This window comes from Rousettus aegyptiacus, unplaced genomic scaffold (assembly GCF_014176215.1).
Source record: "Rousettus aegyptiacus isolate mRouAeg1 unplaced genomic scaffold, mRouAeg1.p scaffold_m13_p_11, whole genome shotgun sequence".
In the NCBI taxonomy this organism is placed as follows: Eukaryota; Metazoa; Chordata; class Mammalia; order Chiroptera; family Pteropodidae; genus Rousettus; species Rousettus aegyptiacus.
This window is the reverse complement of record NW_023416286.1, coordinates 94,830,279-94,857,630: the sequence shown is the minus strand read 5'-3', so window position 1 is coordinate 94,857,630 and position 27,352 is coordinate 94,830,279. Positions and strand designations below refer to the sequence as shown.

At 47.0% G+C, this 27,352-nt stretch overlaps 1 protein-coding gene across 2 annotated transcripts in view; it reads left to right on the top strand.

The window, feature by feature from the left end:
• The window catches only part of CSMD1 (CUB and Sushi multiple domains 1), a 1,035,440-nt gene that overhangs the window by 203,840 nt on the left and 804,248 nt on the right, over positions 1–27,352 (top strand). For both annotated transcript variants that reach the window (XM_036228983.1, XM_036228984.1), the window contains exon 2: positions 16,700–16,916. In XM_036228983.1, coding sequence (XP_036084876.1) covers positions 16,700–16,916 — 217 coding nt within the window. The remainder of the gene's footprint in view (positions 1–16,699; positions 16,917–27,352) is intronic.

The following is a 27,352-nucleotide window of genomic DNA, read 5'->3' as shown; positions in this document are numbered from 1 at the left end:
AGTTTTTGAGTCCCCGTTTTCCATTTGGGGGATTATATACGCAGGAGTGGAATTGCTGGATCATACGGTAATTCTGTGTTTCACTTCGGCAGTGAAAAAACTTTCCGTAGCAACTGAATCATTTTATATTCCCACCAGCGATATACAGCGGTTCCTTTTTTTCCCCACATTCTCAGCAATACCTGTTTTCCTTTGTCTTAATTATGGACATCTGACTAGGTATGAGGTTGTTCTTCCCTGAGGTTTTGGTTTTCGTTTAATTAATGACTGATGATTCTGAGCGTCTTCTATTTTACTATTGACTATTTGCATATCTTAGGAACAATGACTATTCAAGTATTTTGCCAGTTTTCAAATTGTGGCATCTTCTTTTGTTGTTGATTTGCAAGTGATCTTTATATATTCTAGACACGAGACCCTTGTCAGATATATAATTTTCATGTTCTCGTTCCGTAGGTCATGTTTTCGTTTTCTTGATAATGCCCCTTGATGCACAGAAGTTATATTTTTTAAATGTTGATGAAGTCCATTCTATCTAAGTTTTCCTTTGTTGCTCATGTTTTTTGTTTTATATCTAATAATCCACTGCCAATTGCGAGCTAATGAAGATTTAGCACTATATTTTCTTCAAGGAGTTTTATGGTCTTAGCTTTTATATTTAGGACACTGATCCAATTTCCGTAATTTTTTGTTCGTTTGTTTTGTTTTGTTTTGTATATAATGAGAACGCAATTCCAGTTTTCTTTGTGTGTGTGTGGATCTCCAGTTGCCCCACTATTATGTGGAGAGAAGATTATTTTGCCTATCGAATGTTCCTGCCATCTTTTTTAAAAAAATCAATTGTCCATAGAAATATGGGTTTATATCCGAGCTCGCAGTTTTATTTCATTGGCTCCTCTCTCTCTCCTTATGCCAGAACCACTCTTGATGATCACTGTAGCTTTGTATTCCACTCTGAAATTGGGAAGATGAGTCATCCAACTTCTTTCTTTCTTTCTTTCTTTCTTTCTTTCTTTCTTTCTTTCTTCTTTTTTTTTTTTTTTGATATTATTTTGGCTAATTGATCTCCCTTGAAATCTCATGTGGATTTAAGGATTGAATTTTCCATTTTTGCAAAAAAGACAGTGGGAGTTTTGATGAGTACTAAATTCATCGATCACTTTGGATGGTATTGACCTCTTCACAACATTAAACTTTCAATCACGAAAATGAGGTATAGTCCAGTTTAAATAGTTTTTTATTTCATGATGTCTTATTGTTTTCAGTGCATGAAGCTTTCAGATTCATACTTGAATTTTCATAGTAGCTATAAATTTAAATGCTGTAATGAATGGTATTTTCATCTTGATTTCTTTTTGTGATTGATCATTGCTGGTGTATAGAAACAACACATTTCTCTGAGTTAATCTTTGATTCTGCAATTTTGCTGAACTTGTTTATTAATCCTAGTCATAACTGTGGATTCTTTGAGATTTTCTATATGTAAAATTATGTCATTTGCAAATAGAGATAGTTTTACCTTTTCTTGGACATTGTTGGATTCCAGTGATGAAAGCAGGCTTCCTCATCTAGATTCTGATTTCGGAAGAAAGTCCTATTTTTTACCATGGACTATATTATTATTTAAGATTTTACAATTTCTCTTTATTATGTCAAGGAATTACTCCTCTATTCTTAGTTGTTAAAGTGTTTTTACCATGATCATGTTCTATGTTTTTTCTATGAATGTGGTTTATTACATTGGTGATTATCTTATGCAGAACTGCACTTGCATTCTTCAAACAAATCCTGTTTGGTGAGTTTGTAAGGTCGTTTTAATATTCTCTTGGGTTCAGTTTGGTAGTATTTTTTTATGTTGTATTCGTCTGTCTTTGTTATTAGGGTAATACTGACCTTTTGGAAAGTATTGACAGTATTCCTTCTCTTCTACTTCTTAAAGAGTCTGAGAAGGATTTAAGTGTTAATTCTTTAAATGTTAGGTAGAATTTACCATTGAGGCCATCTGGCACTAGAGTTTCCTTTTGGGGAAGAACTTTTTATTACTGTTATAAGTCTATTGAGATTGACCTGTTTGTTTTTCCCTTTCTTTCTTTCTTTCTTTCTTTCTTTCTTTCTTTCTTTCTTTCTTTCTTTCTTATTTTGATTCAGTTTTAGCAATCGAATATTTCTAGAAATTTTTCTGTTCTGGGCTATGTAATTTTAAGGAGTAAAATTGTTGATAGAATTACTGTTTTTATTTCTATGATTTTAGTTGTATGCGATTTTGTTATTTGTGCCTTATCTATTTTTTTTTCATAGTTAGTCTACCTAAAACTTATCAGTTCTGTTATCTTTTCAAAAAAAACAACCTCCAGTTTTGTTGATTCTATTGTATTTCTACATTCTGTATTGTTTATCAATACTCTAATTATGTTGTTATTTCCTCTCAGCTGCTGTTTATCTTTCTCTTCTTTTTCTAGTTCATTAATGTCTAACGTTAGATTACTCAATTGAGATTCATCTTTTTTTTTTTGAAGTGCAAGTATTTACAATTATAGGTTTACCAATGAGCACTGCTTTCATTATTTCATATTTTTGGTGAGTAATGTTCTTGTTTTCATTCATCTCTAGACATCTTTAAACTTCCCCTGGTATTTGACCTATTGGTTATACTTAATTTTTTTAGTTGGTTGTTTTATTCATACGTATTTCTGAATTTCTGTATTTGTTGTATTATTGATTTTTAGTTTAATTCCATGATGGTTTGAGAAGATAGTTTGCATTATTTCAAACGTTTCGATTACAGAGACTCGGTGGTCTAACGGATGGCTTATCCTGGGGAAATCCCCGTTTGCTCTTGAGCAGGAGGCTGTTCCTGGTCGGAGTGCTCCGAGTATGTCTGCTCCGTCTCCTTGGTTTTGTAGCGTTGTTCAAGGCCTCGGTTTCCATATTGATCATCTGTCTTGATGCTCTATTCATTATTAAAAGCGAAGGACTGAGGTCACTAACTGTAGCATAACTGGCTCTTCCTCTACTTCTGGCAATGTTTGTTTCATACGGTTTAGAACTCCTTTGCTGGGTGCATTTAAGCTTGTAATTGCCGTTTCTTGAGGATTTAACGCTTTTAGTACTATGAAATGTTCTGCTTTGTCTCATAACAGTTTTTGATTTAAAGTCTATTCCTTCTGATTCCAATATTGCCATCTCGGGTCTCTTTTTTTACTATTTGCATGGAATATCTTTTTCCATCCTTTCATTTTTAACTCATTTGCATATTCAGACATAAATTGAGTCTCTTATAGGCAACATAATTGGATCAGGTTTATTTTTTTAAATCTATTTAATCATTCTCTGCCTTTTGAAAGTAGAGTTTAATCCATTTATACTTAAGGCAATCGCGAATAAGAAAAGACTCAGTTTTGACATTAACTATTTGTCATTATATGTGTAATAAATTTTTTGTGCCTCGTTTCTTCCACTACTGCCTCCTCTTACATTTAATTAATTTTTTTAATGTATCATTTTGATTTTCCTCTCCTTTCCATGTGTGTATATTTTTCAGTTATTTTATTAATGTTAACTATAGAGATTACAATTAACATCCCAAAATTATAACTATGGAGTTTGAATTGATATCAACTTAGCTTTAATAGCATGTAAGAATTCTGCTTCTATACGGTTCTGAAACTTCCCGTGAGGCAACACAGGCACAAGCCATATCTTTTACACTGTTAATGCTAGCGGATTTATAATTATTGTTTTAGTCATTCATGTTTTAAATCATGTAAAAAAAAAGAGTTAAAACTAAAAAAAAATGGAATAATAGTAACTGTAACACATACCTACTTACCTTTACTGGAATTCTTTCTTTCTTTGCATGACTGGCTTACTGCACAGTTCCCTTGTATCCAGCCTGGAGGCCTCTCAGTAGCTTATCTTATAAGGCAGGTCTACGAAAAACACACTCTTATCTTCCGTTTATTTGTAAAGGTCTTAATGTTTACCCCGTGAAGGGGGACCCTGCCGAGTAGGGCAAACGTCACTGGCGAGCCGTGTGTCATTCTGCTTCCCGACCCCGTCCACGCCGGCACTTCCAAAACGTCATCTCGTTCCTCCTGTTCTGTCTGGTTTCTGCTGAGAAGTTTGCTTTTAGTTTCACTCAGATTCCTTCGTACAGAACAGGTTTCTTGTCTTTTGCCGCTTTCAAGAGTCCGTCTTTTTCTTTGACTTTCAGTGATTTAACCGTGACGTGTGTCTGTGACTCTCTTTGATTTTATCCTTCTTGGCGTTAGCTCAGGTTCTCAAACGTATAAATCCATTTCTGTTCGTAAATCTTGAGAAGTCTTGTCAGCGTTCGTTCAAACGTCTCATCCCCTTCTGGGATGCTCATCGCGCAGGTGCCGTAATGCTCCACGATGCCCCGTCTGTATTCTTTGTCACGTGTGCTCTCCGAGGCCTGCGTCTCTGCAGGTTGCGTTCAATGAGTGTTTTGACAGCGATGTCCTTAAGTGCCGAGGGAAAGAGAGAGAAATGAGAGAGAAGAGAAGAAAGGCGGGGCAAGGAGAAGAAACAGAAAACGGAAGAAGGGAAGGGGAGGGGAGGGGAGGGGAGGAAGGGGAGGAAAAGAGGAAAAAGCGGGCAGGGAAGTGCTCCCAGGCTTCGCGGATCGCGCTGCGTCTCCCGGGTCACTCCTCGGTGCCCGGCCGACCGACCGTTTCCGACTCTGCCTCAGCTTCTCCGTCTCGCGTGCACCAGACCCAGAAACCAGCCAGACGGGAGCAATAAAGGCCTTCTCGTGACCTCTCCGAGAATGACTCCCACCTGGGCGTGGGCGAGATGTCCTAAACTTCCCGTTACACTGGGTGCTTGTGAGGATGCCACTCTTCCAAAGGAAGTCTAGCGACAGCTTTCCCTCCAGGCTTTTAGTGTTTTATTGTTGGCCTCAATTGTGGTATTTCCTCCCTTAAAAGGTTTGGAGGATCCCCCACCCTTTTCTCCCTTGAGTTGTAAGTTAGTCCCAATAAGGACCAGCCCTTCATGTGTGCCTCCAGGGACCTTCCGGCAGACTAAGATGACAAAATAATCTGTTTAATGTATTCTATGGTGATGGACTATCTCAGGATACGCTAAAGCTAAAATTATGAGGCGCCGCTGTTGACTCGTTCTATAATAAACCGAATAGTGTTCTATTCACAGCCATTATACTCGCAAGTTGAATGTGGCTCTAGTTATTGGACAAGCCCAGAGTGATCAGAATAGTTAAATAATGGGCTTTTAATTAAACGGTCAGTAAATGTTCCCATCAGTGAAGATCGAGTCCTGTAAATCTGAAATGCATACGATAGCGACACATAACAGTAGCCCTTCAAGGTCTCACCGTTTCACTCATATTCGAACTCAAAGTAATGGCAGCCTGGCGCGGCCACGCCGTCACGGTCCCCGTGGCCAGCGGGGACCTCCCTGCCCCCGCGTCTCCATTCCACGGTCCCCACAGCCAGCAGGGACCTCCCTGCTCCCTGTGCCTCCATTCCCTCAGCTCGGTGACCCCCCCCCCCCGTCCCTTGCAGATCTCCGCATGACGCTGCCCTTCCAGTCTGTGTTCAAGGTCACCGGCACTGGCCCTCGCTCACGCGCCAGCCGCTCGGCGCGGGCCCCCTCGCCCCCTCCCCCAGCCACGCGCGCCCTCTTCCTTCTTCGGACGCCCTGACGCGTGTGTTTACTATATCCACTGTTTATCGTCTAACTCTCTTCGCTGCACTGGGGGCCGAAGGCCAGGGATCTCTGTCGTTTCTGATGGAACTCAAGGGCCTAGAACACAGGGGCCACAGTTTGCCGTCAATAAATATTTGACGAACGAGGGAATACACTGTTCTTCTCAATAAAGGAATCAGAAGAATTCTAAGCCATATTTTATTGTTGAGGGCCTTTTGGTAACTAAGTTTATAGATGTTTTAATTTTAATAAAGATGAGTAGTTGTTTTTTTTTTCTTATTAAAATAACACTTCTGTTTAACACCTCTTCATGTGCTACTTAGGTTTTACATTACCCTGATGTTTCAGCTAAATGTGTCAAGTGTTTGATCAGGCTCATTTTCAGGCACTCATTGGTTACTTGTTGTCCTCCCGAGTTCCAGTTTGGCCAACCCAAGTCTGTCTTCCAAAGTTGTCTGCCTGTGTACAGAGAAGGGGCCCAGTAAATAGCATTCGCCCCTACCTGAGCGAGGAATAGATCGAGAAATGTGGCAGAGATGTGAGGCTGAGGGGGGCCAGCAAACGTAAGGCTCAGGCGAGCTGCCGCTGAGCAGTTCAGTTGACACCCACAGGCTTCTGAACTCCCTACTACGAAAGCCTGACACTGGGCCGACATCCATTCTCTCTGTCCCCAGTAAACGCCACTGTGCCTTTGCAGCGGCCAACGCTGTCGTCGGGCAGAGGAGAAGGCGCGCTGCCTGCAGGTGACGAGAGAGGAAGGGGTGTGCTCGGAATGGCTCCTTCCCCTGCAGACCCAGCGAGCGGAGGACTGGGGTTCCTCTCCCAGAACAGTGTCTATGGCGGGGGGGGGGGGAGAGGCGCGAGACCAGGGGGGTCGTGCTCATGGGGTCCCCTCCGCGCGGAAGGGAAAAGCGTCTCAGAACCATTGTGCACTTCCCCTAGGTCTGTATTCATTCGGGATTCTGCTATCTGAACTGACCTCTCGAGAACGCTTTTAGATACTTTGGAGTTCTAGACTCAGACTCGCCCAGGAGAATTGTTCGTAGGTGGGACAACAGGTGACGCAATAGGCAAACAAAATGCTCCGAGCAAATGTAGTGTTCAGTGGTCCCCAGTGTGCCCAGGGGGAGGCAAGGTTTACCGAGGCCACTCATGGGACAGGGAAGTTATTTCCTAACTCGGATGATTGTAGTCAAATGCTATACAGAACCCACCTTAATACTTGGGTATCGAGACCCTCATCAAGATTAAACAAACCCAGCTCGATCCTAAAATATCCTCGATGACATACTTTGGAGAAAAGTGGCCACTGAGATATTTCGCATGGATAACGATATGAAAAATGTCTTTCCCAGGCTCCTAAAAGTGTGATAAAGACTGGCTCTCTGCGAGCGCCTCGGTTCCAATTCCAAAGAGACCGAGCGTGTATCGGCGTTCCAGAGAAATGTGTCTGAAAATAGATTTCCCTCTGATGTTTCCTTTCTGCCGTTTGCGTTATGATTATTTTCAGCCTGGAGCAGCCGAACTGCCCAAATGTCACGTTGAGATGAGGAGCCTCTGCAGCCGGCCTGTCAGCACCAAGTTGTTATCTTGGACCATTTTAATGTTTGTCGTAAATCACGAAGGAGAGTTTCTATTTTGCAGCGAATAGAAATCACCAAGATCATGGGCTTCTAAAGTCTATCTTAGAGATTCTGCCGCCAGTAAGTCTTTGATTCATTTAAAACTCAGATTCTAAAACTTACCTAGAGAGGGAACTAATGTTATCGGCATCTGTGCAGTGGCAAACAAGTAACCACTGTGAATTAAACCGCGATGGCACGCATTTCAGTGGTAGAAGACTGATGCCATATTTCCTGCGTTTCTGCTGCTGCCTGAAAAATAGCCCCCGATCTTCTTCATAGCATCCTTAAAGACAAACTTGTAATGTGCTTGTGCATTAGTGATTGTCACCTTTCATTCAGTTGCTTAGCGGTCTGTGGATCAATCTACTCCTTTACCCTTGCCAGACTTTTGCAGATAAGAAAAGTCAATTACCAAACCTCTAAAACTATCAGCTCCTGTCACCACCAGCGAGTCTACTTTGGGAAATTTTACATAATGGCCTGAATTTGGGGCGAAGGAGCCGGCCAGGAGCTCTTGCTCTCTCGTAAGTGAAGATTCCAGACGCTTGTGGGTGTCCTGGGAACGGCGCTTGCTGCCTCCCAGCTAATGTGGGCCGGATCTGTCCTATGCCTGGTGGACACACCTCATGCTTTCCTGTAGGCCTCAGGGACTGGCCCTGCTGGGCCCACTCCCTGGGGACCCCCACTGCCACCCAAAGCAGAGGGAAACAGGCTACGAGCCAGAAGGGAAGTCTCACGGGCTTCTACCCAAAGACCTTTACTAACACTAAACTAGAGAAACAAGGCAGGCCGCGCTCTTTCACAGGTGACCCAGGCTCCCAATACAGGTGAGGTCGGGCTGACTTTCCTGCATCGTCTTTCCCAGTTTCATCCTCGGGATGCTATGGCTCTTTTGCAGACACCTATCAATGCAATCTCTTGATTATTATTGATAATAGAACTGATCACTTCTTCCCCGGCTCCTCCTGGCTGTCTCCGTCGTTACTTGAATTGCAATATGATGTCCAAAAAATGACAATTCAGATTCTTCCCAACTCAGATATAGCTGTCACATCCCAGAGGAAACTCGAGACTGAGAGATTTTTCTATTTCAGTCTCTTCTCTGGACTTTAGGGAACCTAGACCCAGAGAATCCAGTTAGCTCCTCAGCCTCAGGTCTCTGAACAGTGCTGGGACCGTCCGCATAACCTGGTGGCCGTCGTCACAGGCTGGGGTGCTCCCCGAGGCAGGGCCCTTTTCATTCCAAACACCTGCCCGTTCTATTCTGCGGATCCGCTTAGGCCTCCCCGGTGAACGTACGCCTTGCCCGTTCATGAAACCGCGCGCCTGGGGATGAGCTGTGTGTGTCCATCTCCGGGAGGAGTGCTCGGAGCACCGCGTCGGGAGAATAACAGCAGAGTGCCGTCGCGCTCTGCGGAGAAGCTGGGGCGGCGGGTTTTCCCAGGAGACGGGTGACTGGATGAGGCCGTCGGCCGGGCGACCGACCGCGTTTCACAGCCGGGGACCGAGGAGCTGATCGGGAACGGGCCCGCGAGTGTGCGACGCGGCTGGGGACACCGACCGCGAAGCCCGCCTCGATGACGGCTCGGGGCCCGGGGATGCCGGCGGCCGCGAGGCAGCCGTCTCTGTGGGCTCCTCGGCTCCAGACTTCGCGGCACCTCGGGGGGCGGTTCCGCCCACGTTTTTTTTTTTTTTTTCCTGGAAATGCCAGTTGTTTAACCTCTTTGTGGTGTTACTATTTTACTGAGATATAAATGAAATACATAATACTAGTTCCGGGCGTACGGCACAATGACTTGGTGTTTGTACCGACTGTGAAACGATCTCCACCAGCAGCCCAGTTACCGTCCATCACCGCGCAGAGTTACAATTCCGTGCATGTGTGTGCGTGTGTGTGTGCACGTGCGCGCCGTGAGGGGCGCTTTTAAGACAGCCTCTGCTAGCAGCTTTACCATGTACGGCCCGGAGGTACCGACCACAGTCCCGCCGCTGCCCGGGCCTCCCCGGCGCTTACCTGCCCCGCAGCGGGACGTCCGTGCCTTTCGATCACGGTCACCCATTTCAACAACCGTTTAGCTCTTGACAGTTAAGCCCTTTTCTGTCGTTCATCAAGTTCTCCTTTGCTCTATGACATTCTTCAATTTGCGTAAGTTTGATGGTACGGAATTTCGTACATTGATACGACTTGTGTTTTCTCAGTTGAAAGCCAAGTTCTCGCTTTCGCGTCAGCTCTCGAACTGCTGTTCATTCAGCGTCTTACTGTCATTTCCTGAGACGTCTCCCATCGGTCTGAGAGTCGCGATTCACTGTACAGCGCTGATTCGTTGACACTGCAAACGAGCCCTCATCTCTGTGGCCATAACCCTTCTCCTCCTAAACATTTCAGCCGTGAGTAACATCTTCTGGCTCACTTGCAATAGTTTAAAGCAAGGCAACTTGAGTCGGTATTTTCCCACAAAACAGGTCAACACCTACGTGAAGACTCTTTATCTGGGCGACCAGTTATCTTTCTCCCTGGTCTTAGTTCTGATCCAAAACCTTGGGGTCTAAACTAGAGCATGACAAAGAAGAACAGAATCCAGATAAAACTGAATAACTATGTTAGGGTGGCAGGGAAGACCTTTTGTGCGCTCAAGTTTGAATTAGAAATCAGTCAAATAAAGATACACACAAAGTCAACCAGGCTCAAGGTGTTTGGACAACAAACCCTAATGGTCCGTGGGAGGTCAATATCATGCATGATTTCTCCAGAAACTCACAGGATTGAGGCACGGGAAGGGCCAGGGGCCTGGGCTTGCCTTTCTTGCCCACAGCAGGGGGGCCGGTGAAAGGTCGGAAGGCTGTAAAAACCGAGGGGTGTGCACAGGCGAAGGCCCGTGGCAGCAGCAGCTCGGGAACGAAGCCGTTGTTTCCTCTGGCGGCTCCACGGTTATGCGGTCAGTGCCGTCTGTGTGCCTCACGCGTGGTCAGACATAGCGTCACCTCATCCACGACAGGGCACGGTCCGCGGTCGGTCAGGCTCCCACAGGCGCTGCCTAGGCAGCTGGGGGGCAGCGAGCAGTGTCCCTGGTGGCCGGCGCCTGCGGCCCACGCGGCACCGTTTGTGGCGGCCGCGGCCACCCGTCTCTGTCCAGCCTCCACGTGTGTTTAACGTTCTTTATCTCCATCACTGCAACCACTTGGCAAAGCACGCAGGCTCCCGACTTCCCGCGCGGAGACGGAGGTGCACGTGGACCAGGCGGCTCAGTCTCCAGCGCTCCGTGCTGGAGATTAATCACGTTTTTGTCCGGTTTGACCCCAGAAGCCCAGTGCTTTTTATTCGTTTTACCCCCTACCCAGTGCACGCATTCTTCCAATCTGTCTCTTGAGGCTGGGGAGACACTGGACAATTTTATTCCCGTGCATAGGGCTGTTTCTGTTGGCGAAAACCACGCGGCCTGGGGGTTAACTGAAGTCCCCTCTGCAGGGTGCGGTGGCTGAGGGTCGACGTGGACGTCCCGGCGACGACGTTCAGGTGGGACTTGCCTGGCCACGTTATGACCCCCTCCTCGAATAAAGCGACAGAGATGGCAAGGTGCAGAGGAGGACCACGTGGGAGAAACATTTGCTCGGAACAAAGCGGGGAACATTTAAATGGGTCTCGGCAGCGGCTGCGCCTCAGGGCTGGGGCTGCGGGGTCCCTTCCCTGGAATCGGAGTGACAACACGGCGCTCTGAGTGTGGCCGGTCACCTCCGGGTGCAGGGTACGACCGCGCCCCACCTAGGAGGCTGCTTTGTGCTTCTACAGGTTTAATTTATTCCGCCACCACCACCGCCCGCCGCGCACGTGCCCGAGGCCGCCCGCAGGCTCCGTCACTGACCGTGCGCAGCTGCGGCCGGCGGCGTAGGGGCGGCTCGCGCCCTCGCTCTGATCGCACCTGTCTCTGTAGCCGGCCCTCGCTCGTGTCAGCTACAGAGACAGGTAAACTGAGGCAACGAGTGCACAGGGGTTTTCACGCCATGGCGCACGCCGCAGGCACCGGGCGCGCAGGGCGCCGGGCGGTGGAGACGGTGCAGGGGCGGAGGTCGCGAGCACCGGCTGCGCGGCGACCTGCGGGCCACGCACGAGGGCCGCTGGAGCCCGTGCGCCCCGGCCCCGAGCCAGGGGCCGAGCAGACCCAGGAGCTCGTGGTCACAGCAAACTTGAGTGGAACGAAGGAGGCTGCGCGCAGCGACATGTTTCTGTGTGGTGTGTACTTGCGGTGTACATACGATTCACATGTGCACACACACGCATTTTTCTCCCATCGGTTTTAATGTTTGATGTTAAGGCGACTTCCACCACCAATACTTGAGGAATGAAGACCATTAAATATTTTCTTCTGTAACGATTGAGTTTTCAAGTCTTACAAAAAACAACACAGTTTTCACTAAAAGATTAAAACGATCATTGAAACATTACAGATTATTTCATTGCCTTTGGCAAATATAACATACAAATGTACTTATCACAGATTCCCGTTGAGCAAGATGTCAATGTATGATCATAATTACAGTATTTAAAAGTTTGTTCATTAAAATCGTTTTCCGGTTGATATAATCTGCTTAGTTGAAGTTACGTTTAAGGCCCACATTGAAGCCAAGCCATTTAAAAAACATGCAAAACCTTTGAGAGTCCCCTGTAGCGGACCAGCACTCGCGACAGTACAGAACCGGATGGGAAAATCGCACAAGGAAGACAGGCTCAACACTCTGCTGGGGACATGTGGGGGGGGAACCCCGACCTTGGTGTTTCCTGGGGGGGAGGGTGAGTCCCACACGCTACCGTTATGTGGCAGTGCACGTAAAATCCGAAACCACTGTCATCTGCACCTGTAAACATCCATCCGGGGCTCTATTTTGTTTCCGTTGAAGCGACCTTCCCTGCAGACATGCGGTAGGGCGAACCCGGGTTAAGTTATGGTGCCGACGGGGAGCGTAGCTGTGGGTTGTTTGCGGTCCCCGAGGACAATCACGTTAGAGCCTGGGGTTTCCATTTGGAGAGTCACTTCAGTTCAATGAAAAATGGCATCGGCCGTCACTTTCGCGAGGTATTAGGAAGCCTGCACCGCCCGTGGGTCCCGATGACGCTGGGATCCGTGGCTCCGGGTCGTCGTTAAGGAGGCGTCCTCGGCATTGGTGCAGATTTTTGGTTAATGCTCCTTACTCTGAGGAACTGCGGTCAACACCCCTGAAGTCCTATTGCCTAGATGAGTGAGGACCTTCGTGTGTGTGTGTGTGTTTTTTTTTTTAAGAAAAAGAAGTATATATTTTTATGGGTCAGGAGATACTGAATAAATGGCCAGCGAATTCGTATTTTCTCAGCGGGACTAAAAGTTGCAAGCTGGAGTTTTTACTTCTACAAAGAAAGACCAAAAAAATCGGCGTGCGTTTTCCGTTCCATTCCACCTCCAGGACAGCCGTGAGGAGAGCGAGGCCTGGCCCAGGGCACGAGGCGGCCAGGGCCGCGGAGTCACCACCGCTCTGTGACCCGTTTGCCTCTTTCCCATTTGGGAAAAATCCTCCTCTGATTCCGAATCTCCAGCCACTTGTAGTCGTCGTATTCCGATTATGTTGCCTTTTTCTTACTGATCCGTGAGGTTCCCTCATTATCTTATAAATACGCCATTTGTTGAATATATGAATTGTTTTTTTTTTTTTTTTCGAGTCCCTTTCCGCTCTCCTGGTATGACTGCATGTGTGTTCTGTTTCAGAGAGCTTTGCTTACCGCAGCAACAATGTTTTTATGTTGTTTACATCCGAAAGCGTTATCTTTTCACACTTAAATCTGCAGTTCACCTGGACATGATGTGTGTGGCTATTGCGCAATAGAAATCGAGATTTATTTTTCCATTTGGACATCTAATTGGCCCAGCGCCATCTGTTAAAAAGACCATTCTTTTTCCAATGCGGCCTTTGTCATCAATCCAGTGCCTACGTCTCTGTGGCTTGGTTTTGGGGCTTTCTGTTCCATTCCAGGGGTTCTTTGTCTAGGTTTACACCAACTAACGCCATCCGAACTGGTACAGCTGTGTAATCAGATGACGTATTAAGAAGCATGTGGTCTCCAGCTGTGTTCTTCTCTAAGGGCGCCTTAGATATTTTTGGCCCAGGCCAGCTCCGCTGGAATCTAGCTCAGAAACAGTTTTCTGTGAAACGTCTCGGTTCATTGCGACGTACGGCCAGGCTTGCATGTCACTCAGCCAGCGGCTTGCGAGCCGTTCCCCGAGTTCCGCACGGGGCCAGTGGAAAAGTCTCTCTGCTGATCTAATGCCGCTCGTCCTGGAAAAGGCACCGGGCTAACTCGTGTGCAGACACCGCCTGAATGTCGGGCCTTGGAGAAAATCTCAGTATTGCCGATCCGGTTCATTGCACTGCCTCTGGAACCGTAACTACTTTCTGGCTGACAGTTTTTCTGTTGAGTTTATTTTTTTCCCCTCCAATTTATAATCAAGTCTTCACTTTTTGATTTATGGTGAAGCAAGAATTTGCTGGGAAAAAAAAAAACCAGGAACGCTATTTTTTTCCAAAGTCCTTTCAAAACCCTACAGCTTTAATGCCTACTTGTTACAGTGTTATTGTTAGATTTAAATTTAGTGGAAAATGGGCTTCTTATTAGTTCTTTGGTTTTACACTCATAAATCCCTCTCATTAAATCTTTTTTTTATTAAGATTTAGCAAACACCCACAAGCATTTGATAAATTGCTGTGAAGGATTTGAGCTCACCGAGAGCCACGGCTGTGAAATATTTTTGTGTACAATGTCCCTGGAAATTATTTTCTGTTTGCGGTTCAATAATAAAAGCTGGGATCATACTTACGTGACACACAACACCCTGTGTGTGCCCAGGTCACTCCAGAACTTTCTAAATATCCTTACCATCAAAGCATGTAAAGTCCCTTGGACCCGGCGGTAGGAAATGACCAGATTAAGAAGAAACAAAACACTGTGGTCAGTTTTCGGGGGCCGCGGAAGAGCTCACCTCAGGCCAATTAAGTGTTGGAAAGAGTCGGTAGAAGTCACTCGTGCCCTCGCTGACTGGACGGTCACAGTTACAACGACGGGCGTGCGCGCGCCAGGGTGTTCAGGTCGTCCGCCTGCCCTGACCTTCGCCTCCCTGTCCTCCCTCGGTCCGGTCGCCAGGCACACCGTGGGGGCGGGTCAGAGCGCACCTGAAGCGGGGTCACTTTCTGGAAGCGACACCTGGGAGCAGGTGGCGGGAGAAGCAGGTGGGCGGGGCCTCCGGGGACTGAGGGTGAGGAGAGCGGCCGGGAGGCGGGGAGGGGCTGCGGGCTCGCCGGCCTGGGGGGTGCAGTCAGGGGTCTGGGGCGCGCCGCCACCACGCTGCTGGGCTGGCCCTGCCACGGCAGGTCCTCGGCGGCCCCCAGGGCTGCAGGGTGCTAAACGGGGCCTGGCCCGTGGGACTGCTCCTCAAATCCGACACTCGCCAGAGAAGCCTGGGGGGACAGTCAATGCCTGGAAATCCTGAGGGGCCCGGAACCAGCCACTGGGGACACCCCGCGAGCTCGCCCCACGTGCCCGACCTGCCCGGTGCGTAAGGTGGTCAGAGCTGCTCGCCTGCCCCCCTCCTTGCTCCAGTCTCTTGCTTCCAGTGTGGGGTGGTGGAGGGTCCCCTGCTCCAGTGTGGAGTGGTGGGGCGTCCCCTGCTCCAGTGTGGAGTGGTGGGGCGTCCCCCGCACCAACTAGCAAGCGATGCCCCCGACGCCAGCTGGCGACCTGCCAGTCACTCCCCCTCTGACGCCGTTTCCCTGGGGACGGCGTCCGAGGCCGCAGGGGAGGGGCTCAGTCCCACGAGCCCACCTCCACTGTCAGCGGCCAGTCCCGCGGCCAGGCAGCGACCTGGCCCCTGACCGACAGGCTGTGCACCAGAGGCTCCTACGAGCCCGCCTCGGGTCCCCTGTGTCCTCCAGGGCGGCTCCCAGGCCTCGGGCCGCCACTCGGTCCCTAGGCCGCAGGTGTGTCACAGGGGATGTTGGGGGACCCGCCGTCACAGCCTGGCGGAGAGACGTGTGGGCACAGGGTGTAGGGACAGGGCGTGGGGACAGAGCGGCCCGCGCAGCGCCTCACACAACCGCCACTCCGGAAGCTCCAAACCCACCCCTGAGGCGTCGTCAGTGGGCATGAGCGACCCAGCCCTGGGCCATGAGGACTGTCCCCACCTCCAGCCCGTCCCCGGGTTCAGGACCCAAAGTTCCAACCATGTCACAGGGCCAGCTCTGCCGACAACCAGCCCCGGCCCTCAGGGGGAGTCCCAAAGTCACCTCATCAGCGTAACATAAGACACTTTGTCGCGCTCTCTAAAAACTTATCTATTTATTTATTCATTCATTCATTATTTATTTATTTATCTATGTATTATTTTTATTTGTATGAGGACACTGGTTAATGAAGTCCAGCGCGTTTCAGGTGTACGATCGCCGCTCTCGTCACTTAGGGAATTCCGAGGGTGTTAGGAGCTCTGTGCCAAAGAGGATGGAGGCCCGATACACATTGCCCAGCTATAAACCACAATTTCACACGTGTCGTCTTGAGCACTTAAGAGCGACCCTAATCCCACCACCCGTCTAAGGGAAGTTAGACCAAGAGGGGTGAGCGAAACGTGGGGTGTCCCGCAAGCCCGCCCCGGACCGCGTGTCCGCCCCGACTCAGCCTGCCCCCCGTGGCGTCCGCGGCCGACCCTGGCGCCCCACGGAACGTCCCGCACGTGTAAGCGGAGTGTTCGGTGGATCGAGGGCTGGCCCCCCATCTTCCTGGGCTTCGCCTTAATTTCTGGGTAATTTAGAACCTCTTGTCGGGCGGCTTTTATTTTAAACTGGATGAGATTCCTGCGGTCTTGTTTAATTCTTGGGCTTCGTGGGACTTTAGCCAGCGTAGGTACGGATGGATAGTTTTTTGTTTGTTTGTTCGTTTGTTTTTTGATAGTTCGATTACTGAGTGTATTAACTGTACGTAATCAGTTCGCCCTAGTTATTCCCCAGCAAGGCAGCTATGGGCAGAGTGTTCCAACATGATACTGCGCGGAAAATCTACGATGCATTTGTCTCAGAAATACGGCAGTCTGACACTACGAAGCTGTACCCGAAAAGACAGGGAAATGTCCCCAAATTCCTAATACGAGTTTCCAAATGTTGTCTATATTCCTACTTCTCTCTCTCTCTCATTGTTATTCTCTATCTTCTAGCACTAGAGAACACCGTTGTACTTTATCATTCGATATTGGTGCCCGAAGGGTCACAACGTAACTCATCGTAAAAATCGCCCAGTACGGTCGTTAATGCTAAGAAGTCGCGGTTGACGGGGAGCCGTGTGCTCACGCGCTGTTTCTGCGTGTTCGATTCTCCAGGTCAGAACTGCGGAGGCTTGGTGCAGGGTCCCAACGGCACCATCGAGAGCCCGGGGTTCCCGCACGGGTACCCCAACTACGCGAACTGCACGTGGATCATCGTCACGGGAGAACGCAACCGGATCCAGCTGTCCTTTCACACCTTCGCTCTGGAGGAAGATTTCGACATTCTCTCGGTGTACGACGGGCAGCTCCAGCAGGGCAACCTGAAAGTGAGGTAAAGTGCGGGCCGAGCGTGTTCTAGGTTAAGTAGCTCCGTTGGACTTACCTCGGACTCTGAAACGCGTTCGGAGTGTTTGAATTTAACTACACGAAAAGAAAATTTTAGTTACTGTGAAGGGAAAGTAAGGGCTGTAGATGTCTGCACATTTCTTTTCAACAGTTTAAAAAACATAACTTCTTTTTGAAAACGATCATCGACTTCGTTTATAGACATCAGATTGTTCAATGTCTGTAAACAGTGTTGTCACGGTGATTAATGCACTGTTAGCGTACACCATTGTTTTTAAGCAACTATGCATTTGAGAGAAAAAGCACAAAGATAATGCCTGAGTACGATTCAGAGAACAACAAAAGGAACCTTTATATTGTCAGAGAAAACATTCGGTGAAAAGAACACAGGAGGCGGCGTGGTAAGACAGGGAAGAATGTCGCACGAATTTTTGTTTTACACAATCGTAATATATTTTATTCCCAGTTAGTTTTCTCCATTGATCTATGGAGAAAGAAAAATATTTTCTGGATGATTTTAAGTGACATTTTTCATTTATCGATATGAAAAAACTGCACTTGAAGAACAAATATATATATATTTTTTAATTTGGCAAAGCAAAGAGGTACATTACTTTCAAAAAAATTGGAATTTCTTAGCTAAACTGATGAACATATGTAAATATATACATAATATGGCAAAGAAGGCTTTTCCCTCTGGCTTTAATCCTGCATTAATTAGAGATTAAATTTGATGAATATATAGAGTCTTGTAGAAATTTTGACAGTAGGTAGAAGAAATTGTTCTGCTTAGATAAATAAAATGGTGTAGATGCTAATGTTAGCGGCAATACACACATGATTTTCTGGATTGAGAAAAATCTCTAACTACAGAAATATATAATTATATTTGTACATCTCGTTAACATATAAATATGTATTAACTATGGAGTTAATATGTTAAATGTATGATAATATATTCTAGATATATTTTATTTGCATTTTCTTTATGCATTTCGGATGCGAAACACCTTCTAGTTTTTTTCTGGGTCATCGATAATATCTGTCATCTGTTTTTAGAGACACTTTTCCATCGCACATTCCGTCGTACTTTGCACACACCAAATCCTTTATGAATCAGGCAAACTACCCTTCCCCTGGCCTGCCATGAGCGGCCCCCATGACCGTATGCTCGGACACAGTGCCCACATCTACAACCCTTGCTAATTCAATGCAAGATTTCTTATCCTCTTTTCTGCCCTTCTGAGTTCTTTATTAGTTTTATCCCAAATCAATGATGCTTCTACAGCATAGTGATGTGCTGCAACACAGAAAGAATTGTAGTAGAAACCACTAAGGGTTACGACGAAAAAAAAACAAAATGGAGAATCCAGTTTATTCAGATATCAAGGCATATGATTCCAGGATAAAAGTAATTCTGTATCTTTCCTGTTAAAAACAATGCCTCGTATATACGTACTCTTAAAAAATACTTCCCTATCAATATCATCATGTTTTATAATTCTATCCTATTCTAAAGGAACTCTGTCTTACATAGTAATTTGATTAACTGTCTTTAAATAGTTTACTATCCTCTCATATTTTTTCGGCGATATCACGATCACTTTATGTGTTAATAACTATAAACTTTAGAAAACAGTATCCCTGCCATTTTCTGTGTTATAACAGCATTAGCACTGGAAATATTAAGGTTAGAGCTTTAGATTCATTGTATTTTATTCGATTCCAGTAACTAGCGTATAAATTGATAACTGTGCCTCAGGGAGCTTTATAAATACTGGTGAGTTATATGTAGGCGTCGTGATTCTTTTACTCACTTAGACATTTTTACTAGAGAAAGCAAGGAAGACTGATGAGGATACCACTTGGGTTCACATAAATTACTCAGTTACCTATAATTTTTCCTTTGAGACAGAGGATGAACACATCATATTTCTGCTTGTTTCTTGTCCTTAAGGTAAGGAAGATGCGCTCACGTCTATACTAAATTGTACGATTCTCCGTCCTATCTCCGCACTGAGAGGGGCTTTTTGAATGAGGGGGTAGCAACCATTGTGGACGCAGAAGTCGCTGTCCTAGGTAGCATAACCTGGAGGGGTGAAGCATGTCCAAACTCCCCTGAGGCCCGCTAAATGCTTGAATAAATACTGATGTGAACTAGGAATGTTCCTGTTAGAACCACCACACGAGAAGGTCGCAACGTTTCAGCACTCGGTGATGGGCACAGTAGTTATAAACATCGTCCAACTCTAACTACAGGGAGACTTTAATGTCGTTTGTGTCCCTCTGTCTTGGAATAGTTGTTGGCTCCTCGGACACGGTCACCTCGCACCACTCGCCGCAGCTCTGGGCTTCACGCCGAGGATGCTTCTGCGGGAGGGAGACGTGTGAGCCGCTGGCCCGCCGAGCGGTCAGGGAAATTGTGACGCAGACCGTGGGTCTGCGGACTCGCGGCCGCTCTCAGCTGTGTGTAGTAGCTCCCGATGTGCGCTAATGGAAAAAGTAGTTGTTTTGTGAATCAACTCGAGCGTTTTATTATAAAGAAATTTCTTCTGTTTAACCACGATGGAGAATTTTTTTCTAAATAGCCTAAGACTTATTTATATTTAATCCCCAGCGAATGAAACGTAGAATTCAGAGGATAGAAGTATTGATGTGTATACACTGTAACTTAATCTCTACCGAATGATATATTTTTTTAATCCTATTTGAAAAACATCTTTAAAGGAAAAAAATAATGCAAAATTTCTGCTATCATCTTGAGTTAATTATATAAAAAATACACACACATGCACGTGATTTGTGCATCAATCCATAAATTAAACTGTAACATGTAGACTTTGAGAGGTTAATTAAGACGTCTCTTAACTGCAGGAAAAAAAGATGTGACTCAAAATGTGAAGTAGAAACCTGTTCTTTGAGTTGCTTAGAATTGAAACCACTGACTTGTAGGAGCTGCCACATTGTTGCCGTTTGTTCGAATCCCTGGCCTTTGGTTGGCCGTGCGCCTTTTCTCGCTTCTCAGGGCTGCACAGAGGTCCAACCCAGTGGGCACAGAACCATGAACTTTTTATTTTGCAGTATCTCTTCCTTAACCGCAACCTGTTTAATCCTCACAGAAAATGCCCCAAGACCACCCCGGTCCCCTCACAGGCGGTAGGTCGACCGAGGCCCGTTCGTTGGCCAGCACGCCAGTCCGGAGGCCTTCCCGCCCGGGCACAGCCCTCTCTCGTCGCGGAATACCTGCCACCTCACGTGTCCTTTCTGGTTGGCCAGACGAACATTCCTAGTAAACATGCCCCTGATTTCCCAGGGACGCTGCAGCTGGACTGCAGACTACATGTCTGCCCTCCACCGCCGCCGTCCGCCCCCTCTGCGTCTCAGTCCGTCTGAGTGGCCATGACAGAATGCCATACACTGCATGCCTTATGGACAACAGACACTCGCTTCTCACCGTTCTGGAGGCTGGCAGGCTGCGTCTGGGTGTTGGCAGATCCCCAGCTCATAGATATTTGTCTCCTCACAGTGCCCTCGTGAGGAGGGGGCAAGGGAGACTCTCGGGTCTGTTACAATGGCTAATTTCTATCAATGAGGACTCTACCTGCCTCGCCTGAGCACCTGCCGAAGGCCCCGCCTGCTAACGCCGGCACGTTGGAGGCAGACTTTCGACTTACGCGTCGGGAAGGGGCAGGAGGAGCATTGGGTCCGCAGCACTAGGGGAGTTTCTCGTTGAGCTGTGTGGGTGGCCGGGCCATCCTTTGACCTTGTAGGGAAGGACATTTCTCATCTCTGCTTCCTCGGCCCCGCTGTTCAGAGACCTTGTTCCATGTGGAAGCTCGCCCCCTGTCGGGTTTGCCTGTTTCTCTTCTACGATGTTGAGCCAGGAAACACGTCACGAGCACATGTTCTCGGCCGATGCACGGTCGCACGTCTTCTGAGTTGGTTTTGGATGAAAACGCTCTCGACTCGGGGCGACACACCTCTGTCCTCTGCGTGGCTCCCCGTGAATCTGTCGCCCAGGCGAGCTGGTTATTTGGCCGAGACAGCGACTGTGGTCCAGCCGATGATCTCTAGTGTTTATTGGTCTCAAACGCAGAAAGTGATTGGGGTTGATATCGGTTTCCACCTGCGCTAACATTATCATGTCAAACCTCGAAACCCGAGTAAACGGGAACCTGTGAAAAAAAATCGTGCCACGCGAAGGTGGAAAATCAGTGTGCATCATTCCGTGATTACCGTAGACGACGAGGCCCAGGAAAGCAGCGCTGGCGGTTAGTCTATCCGTCTCCCTCTCTAACTGTCACAAGATCACCCCCAATTTTCTGCAATGATGGTAATGAAGAGGTTAGAGATGAATGTGACAGGCCGTGAAAATCGGGAAGTCATGAGCAGGTATTGCTAAAATGTCACCATTTTGTCCAATTATTTTTTCTAAGCCATAATAGTGTTTGAATGCATTCAAAATTAACTAATTAATCTATACAATATTAACTACATCTGGTGACGTTTGGAACTTGAGAACTTTGAGGGCTAGACGGGGGTTTTGGTCGCGTTCATTCAGATCATATTAGGGTAGAGATCTAGCAGTGGCCAAAGTCAGCCCCATTGCCAGTGTGGGGTCCTGAGGGAACTGTTCACAGATCAATAGCCAGATAAAAATCTAAGCATCATTTTATTTTTAGCTTGTCTGGTGACTAATGCCCCAATTACGACTCTGCCAAATACAGGCGGAAGGGTGTGAAAGCTTCTGTAGGGACTGGAGTCTCCCTCTGGCCATCGATATGTGTCTTGATGTTGTCACCAGCCAGAGGGTCAGGGACTGGAAGGAACGACCGGCATGACCCGACCGCAGCTGGCGAAGGGGACCCCAGAGGGCGGAGCTAGCGGCCCCAGTGCGGAGGCCGAGGGCAGCTCGCTGCGCAGGGGGCGCGTGTCGGGGCGTCAGAGCCCGGGAGCCCAGCCGGTGCTCAGGCCTCTGACCACACGGGTCCTCACACCTTAGCGGTGACCCGCGCCCCAGCACCGAGGTGGACGTGGCCGTGCGTGATCCCCGTCCAAGCTCATCACATTCCTATCGTTACGTGAATTCGTCAGCCACGTTCACTATTCCGCTATATATTTTAAGATGATAAAACTAAAAAAATAATAATAATTTTATTTGATACATCATTCAAATATCCTTTATATATATATGTATTTATGTATATATTTTGTTTTAGCCAGCAACTCACAGGCAAGGTCAGTAGTTATTGGGTAACACTGAGTTATTACTTTTTTTTTCCATTGGCTCTCTGCGGTCGGCTAGAGAGAAGAGCGGGCCAATTAAGTGATTAAATGATTAAATGAGTTGAGATTGGGATTGGGGCCTAAATGTTGATACACACACACACACACACACACACACACACACACACACAGAGATAAATAGGTAGATAGATGGCAGATATATATATAGATAGAGTCTCCCCAGCTGGTTTTAATATCCAGCTCTGATTGAGAACAACTGCATACGCGCTTTTTCATCAAACTCAAGCTTACTAATAAAAATTTTCAAACCGCTAGTGATCAGAAGCTCTGACGATACCACGACGAAGCTCGCGCCGGGTGGGCGGGGCGACCCGGGAACCGCGCCCCGCGGCTCGCCACCTGCCTCTGGCTCCGCCCGCCGCCTCTTCACGCAGCCTCACTCGCAGGCTCCGGTTCTAATCTCGCCCCGATAGGTGGCCATGAAATATTTCGCTTTTATCATTATTTGGAAACAAAGGGCATCATTCTGTTCATAGCGTTCTGGGTCTAGCAGTGGTGTTTTAGCAAATACAGTCATTCCCGGCCGCCGAAATGTCACATCCGCTTCATGTTGCTCCTGCTCTGACATTTACCGCACACACGAAATGATTAAATACCGATCATCATGTGCGTTTCTGTTACGTTAGGATTAGAGACAAGTTCTGTTTAGAAATAACTCCAAGAACAGTTTTGTGGTCTATTTTTACACTGAAAGGAAGTCAGATTTGCTTAAGCCTCAAAGAGCTTGTTTACGTAAAATTAAATTAACGCTGGCAATGAGCGGCATTTTCTTTTTTTTTTTCTAAATGGGAAATGGGATAAGTAGCAAACGTATTTATATGGACAGAGAACTCTTGGATAATCATTAATATATGTGTGTGGACATACTCCCAAATGCCCCGACATCTAGGACATTTATTTTGCATAAATACAGACTTATGAAAAAGGCCTTAAGAGATTCAGAAAGAGAACAGAAGAGCAGCGGACTAACAGCCAATTTGCAACAAAACTCTATTTTCAGCAGATAAAGGCATTTTGTGTGTTAGTTATGGAAACCTGATTATAGACACAATTTGTAAAATATAAAATTTTGTGTTCACTACTTAGAACAAAATAAATGTGTGGGATCCTCAATTTAAATATTAATATGGAATAATAAAAATACTAAAAAGAAATTCTTCAATGCACTTAGTTTAGAAATCATGAAGAAAATAATTGAAGAAAGCCAAATGACAAATTGAGGAAAAGTATTTCTGAAAGTTATTTACAAAAAATATTTACAATAGATATTTATAAGAATTGATTTCCTTAATTTATAAGTTAAAATGAAATAAAATAAATTAGTTAATTGAAAAGCAGGTAAAAATGTGAACAAAGAATTCAAATATAAGTAATTAATGGCAATAAGCACTTAAAACATATTAAAACAATAGTATGTTACACATCACCATTCCGAATTGCAAAACTTTAAAAGTTTTTATAACTCAGAGTTTGTGAGGGTGTTAGACAAATGTTGGTAGGATTATAAATCACTGTAATTATTTCTGGGTAGAAATTTTGAAATTTCAATGAAACTTAAAACCTATGTATAAACACATTCAACAAGACTATGCTAAGAGTTTATTTTACAAATATACCTTCACATATGACAAAATTCATTTAAAAGAAGGTTTATGAGTACATTCTGATAATATATAAAAAATTCAAGAATGTCTATTTTTCTATAGAGACTAGTTAAGTAAATGAGGATATGTAATATGACGCATGAGTAAAAATAATGAGATCTTTATTTGCTGATATGAAGAGATCTCTATCTCAATGTTTATCTCTTTCCCTTTATTATCTATCTATCTATCTATCTATCCATCTATCTATCTACATGCCTACCTATCTATCTAATCTATCGAATCTATCATCTATCTATATCCATATCATACCTGTATTTCATAACCAGCAGTGATTTTCTGTCCCTGGTGATATCGGGCAATATCTGAAGGCATTTTTGGTTGTCACAATTGGATGGCGATGTTGCTGCAATGTGGCAGTTACAATACAGAGATACTGATAAGTTCCTACAATGCACAGAACAGCCTCACGTGACAAAGACTTGTCTGCTTCAAATGTCATTTATGACAAGGATGAAAATTCCTGCTTGATAACAATAAACCATCCGTATGAAACCATCTGCGAAAACCGTCTGCAGCTACGACCATCTCCATTTGTACCTAGACCTGTCTCGCTATTGCCTTTCTGGTCAAGGAGCCATGCTGAGAGGTGAGCTGGCACTCCCTGAGACCGAGGGACGGTTCATCTCCGCTGTGCAGAGCTGGCCGGGGGGATGGAGAAGGTGGCCTGGGCAGAAATGACACTGCCACTTGCAGGATTGCGTCAGCGAGAAGATGGGATTCCCGCAGTCTCAGCAGTCATCACATATCACCAAGGCTCATTTTCTACATGTTCCCTCAAAATAAAGTGAAATTATTATTATTAATAATGTTATCTTGGTCCTGGGTTTCTGGGGAAAAGACCACAAAGTTTCGAAAAGTCAATAAGGAATATAAAGTGTCAAAAAGCTAGTAAGACATTAATTGACTTTTATTATTCCTCACGATAGTGAATCTGCAAAACTCGTTCGTTAGAAAGTCTTCCTGGGAAGCGAGCCGTACTAATAAGAAATAAGAGCTGTAAATAATCAGAGCCGTTCGGGTCTCCGAGCTCTTAACTGAGCGTCATGCGCATAACCAGCTTCGTAGCTGACTGAGTTTTAAGTTAAGATTTGCTTTTTCTTCCCACCTCCCTTTTGAGTATTTGAATAGCAAAACCTGTGGCGACTGCTCCTTTTACTCTCCATGGTAGCTGTGCACGTGGAACACGCAGACACATACACTTTAATTGTATAATTCTGCATTAGTTGTTCTCAAATAAATTTTAAAGGAATGAGCGCTATATACAAAAATATGCGAGTTACATACTTTTAAATTACAATTTTTTTTAAAAAAGGAATACGATATAACTTAGAACCCGAAACGATTATTTCTTTTAGTGTAATAAAAACACAATCACCCTTTACATATCAATTATAATATACTTTGTGTCTGAATGTATTGAAAATAATTTGAAAAGGCAAATATCTGATTTTAAACTTTTATAATGGTACTGTTATTCTGGAGTTAAACATTTCATATTTGTACATTTAACCAGCCAATAAATAGTCTTAAAAATAAAAATGGTATAAGCAATAAGAGTATTACAGTCCAAAGCCTGTACATTTAGAAAACTCTTCCAAAAAATGCTTCAAATAATGCTTCGAACTCTCTCAGATAACACGAGGGACATTGGCCTCTCTTTCCTAAACCTCACTTTGCATCAACTCTTTGAACCTGACGTGCAAACTGCAGCAGGTTTCAGAAGACCGTTAGCGACGAGGTTTGTAGAGGGCAGTGAACAAAGCCTTCGGGTCTTCCCTTCGGTGCGTCCTTGTCCTGGAGGGCGGACTAAGCAGAGGAGGGTCTTCACAGGAGTGGGGAGGAAAGCCTGCCCCTGCGAACTTCTGCAGAAGGCTGGGGCACCCTGCCCTCCGACCCTGCCTCTGGGGTCACTGACCCCTACTGGATTTCCTTGGCTTCTCGCCCTGAGCCCAGCTCTTGTCGGCCCCCCCTTCTCAGGATCCAGGATCCTTTGAAGATCAGACTCTTTTCCCCTCAGCCTCGACCTCGGCACAGAGACCGGCCCGACCCCGCTGCAAACCCTGGCCGCGGAGCTGCGGCTGTCTGACTGCTGCTGACTTCCACATCCTTTAGGGCCGGCATCTGTTCCTTTTTCCTTCAGAATTCACTCACTCACATTAAAAAACAAAATCTGTGCGCTTGCTCGCGATCTAAGGGACCGGCTCCGCATGAGCGGGGTGCGGGTGCAGTCCGAGAAGGAGAATCAGAGGGAGGGCGGGAGAGAGCGCAGGCGGGCGCCGCTGGCAGCCTGCGACCTTGTGGCCCGGGCTGGTGAGCCACCTGCGGCCGGCCGGGGCCTCCCGCGAGCTTCTCCGGCGTCCCAGAGGAAACGCGTCCTAGAGGAAACGCGTCCTAGAGGAAACGCATCCCAGAGGAGACGCGTCCCGCACCTCAAGGGCTGCGCGGGGCGCGCCCGGCCGCCTCCTCGCTGGGGCCGTCGGCCCCCAGGGGCCCGCGAGCGGTCCAGCTAAGACGCCCCGAGCGCGTCTCGCGTGCGACGCAGCCTCGCTCATCCATCACTGCGTTTCCTTCCTTCGCTTTAATGGGTTTCCCCCGTAACACGCACGCACCTAAGAAAACATCTTTTGAGTATCGCTTTTTAGATACCGAAACAGCAAGCTCTCGGTTCCGGTAGAGCCTTTTCTTTTTTTAAATCTAGGCGGCAGGCACCTGCTGCCTCCGAGAGCGGTAGGGGCGGTGGCGGTGCTGGGTGAGGAGCGCGGAGCGGCTGAGTCTGCACCGCCAGGGCGCGGAACGGGGCGCGGGACTTGGAGGCCCCGCGCGCTGCGCTCCACGGGGCAGCTCGGCGCTCGCGGCGACGCCCTTTGCCACAAGGTCTAAGACACGCGTTTCCAGGTTTCGGAGAAGATGTTTCACGCGTCTGTTTAAGTAGGTGGTGATGGTGGCCACGTCGCTCGTGGCCGACTGGGGGCGTCGCTGGCGCCTCCCTCTCTGCGCGAAACGCACGTTCTAAGTAACAGTCGCGTGTGTGTGTGACGTGTGCATCCACGCAAAATGCCACGGCGAAGGCAGTTTTTGTTTTGAGAAAAGCGGTCAACTCAGTGCCCCGAAAGGGCAGGGCTGGAAAGACGAGGGTCACGGGGGACACGGCTGTGGTAGAGGCAGCGTCACAGCCCACGGAGGTGGCGGGGAGGTCGGTGGCGTGGGCGGCCTCGGTGCACGCGGCTCCTGCAGGGTCCGCGCCGGTCCCGGCCCCCAGCCCCCGGCCCCCGCCCCCGCCCCCGCATCCTCACCCGCCGCATCCTGCTCGGCCCCTACCTCTGAGAACACTTTCCTTTCCCGACGGCCCTGCCGGCTCTCCCGTTACCCACGACCTCAGTAGTGTCAAGAGGAAGCAACTTGAATAAAGAATAAAGTCTTAATGAAAAACTCGCTCCTTCCGAGTTGT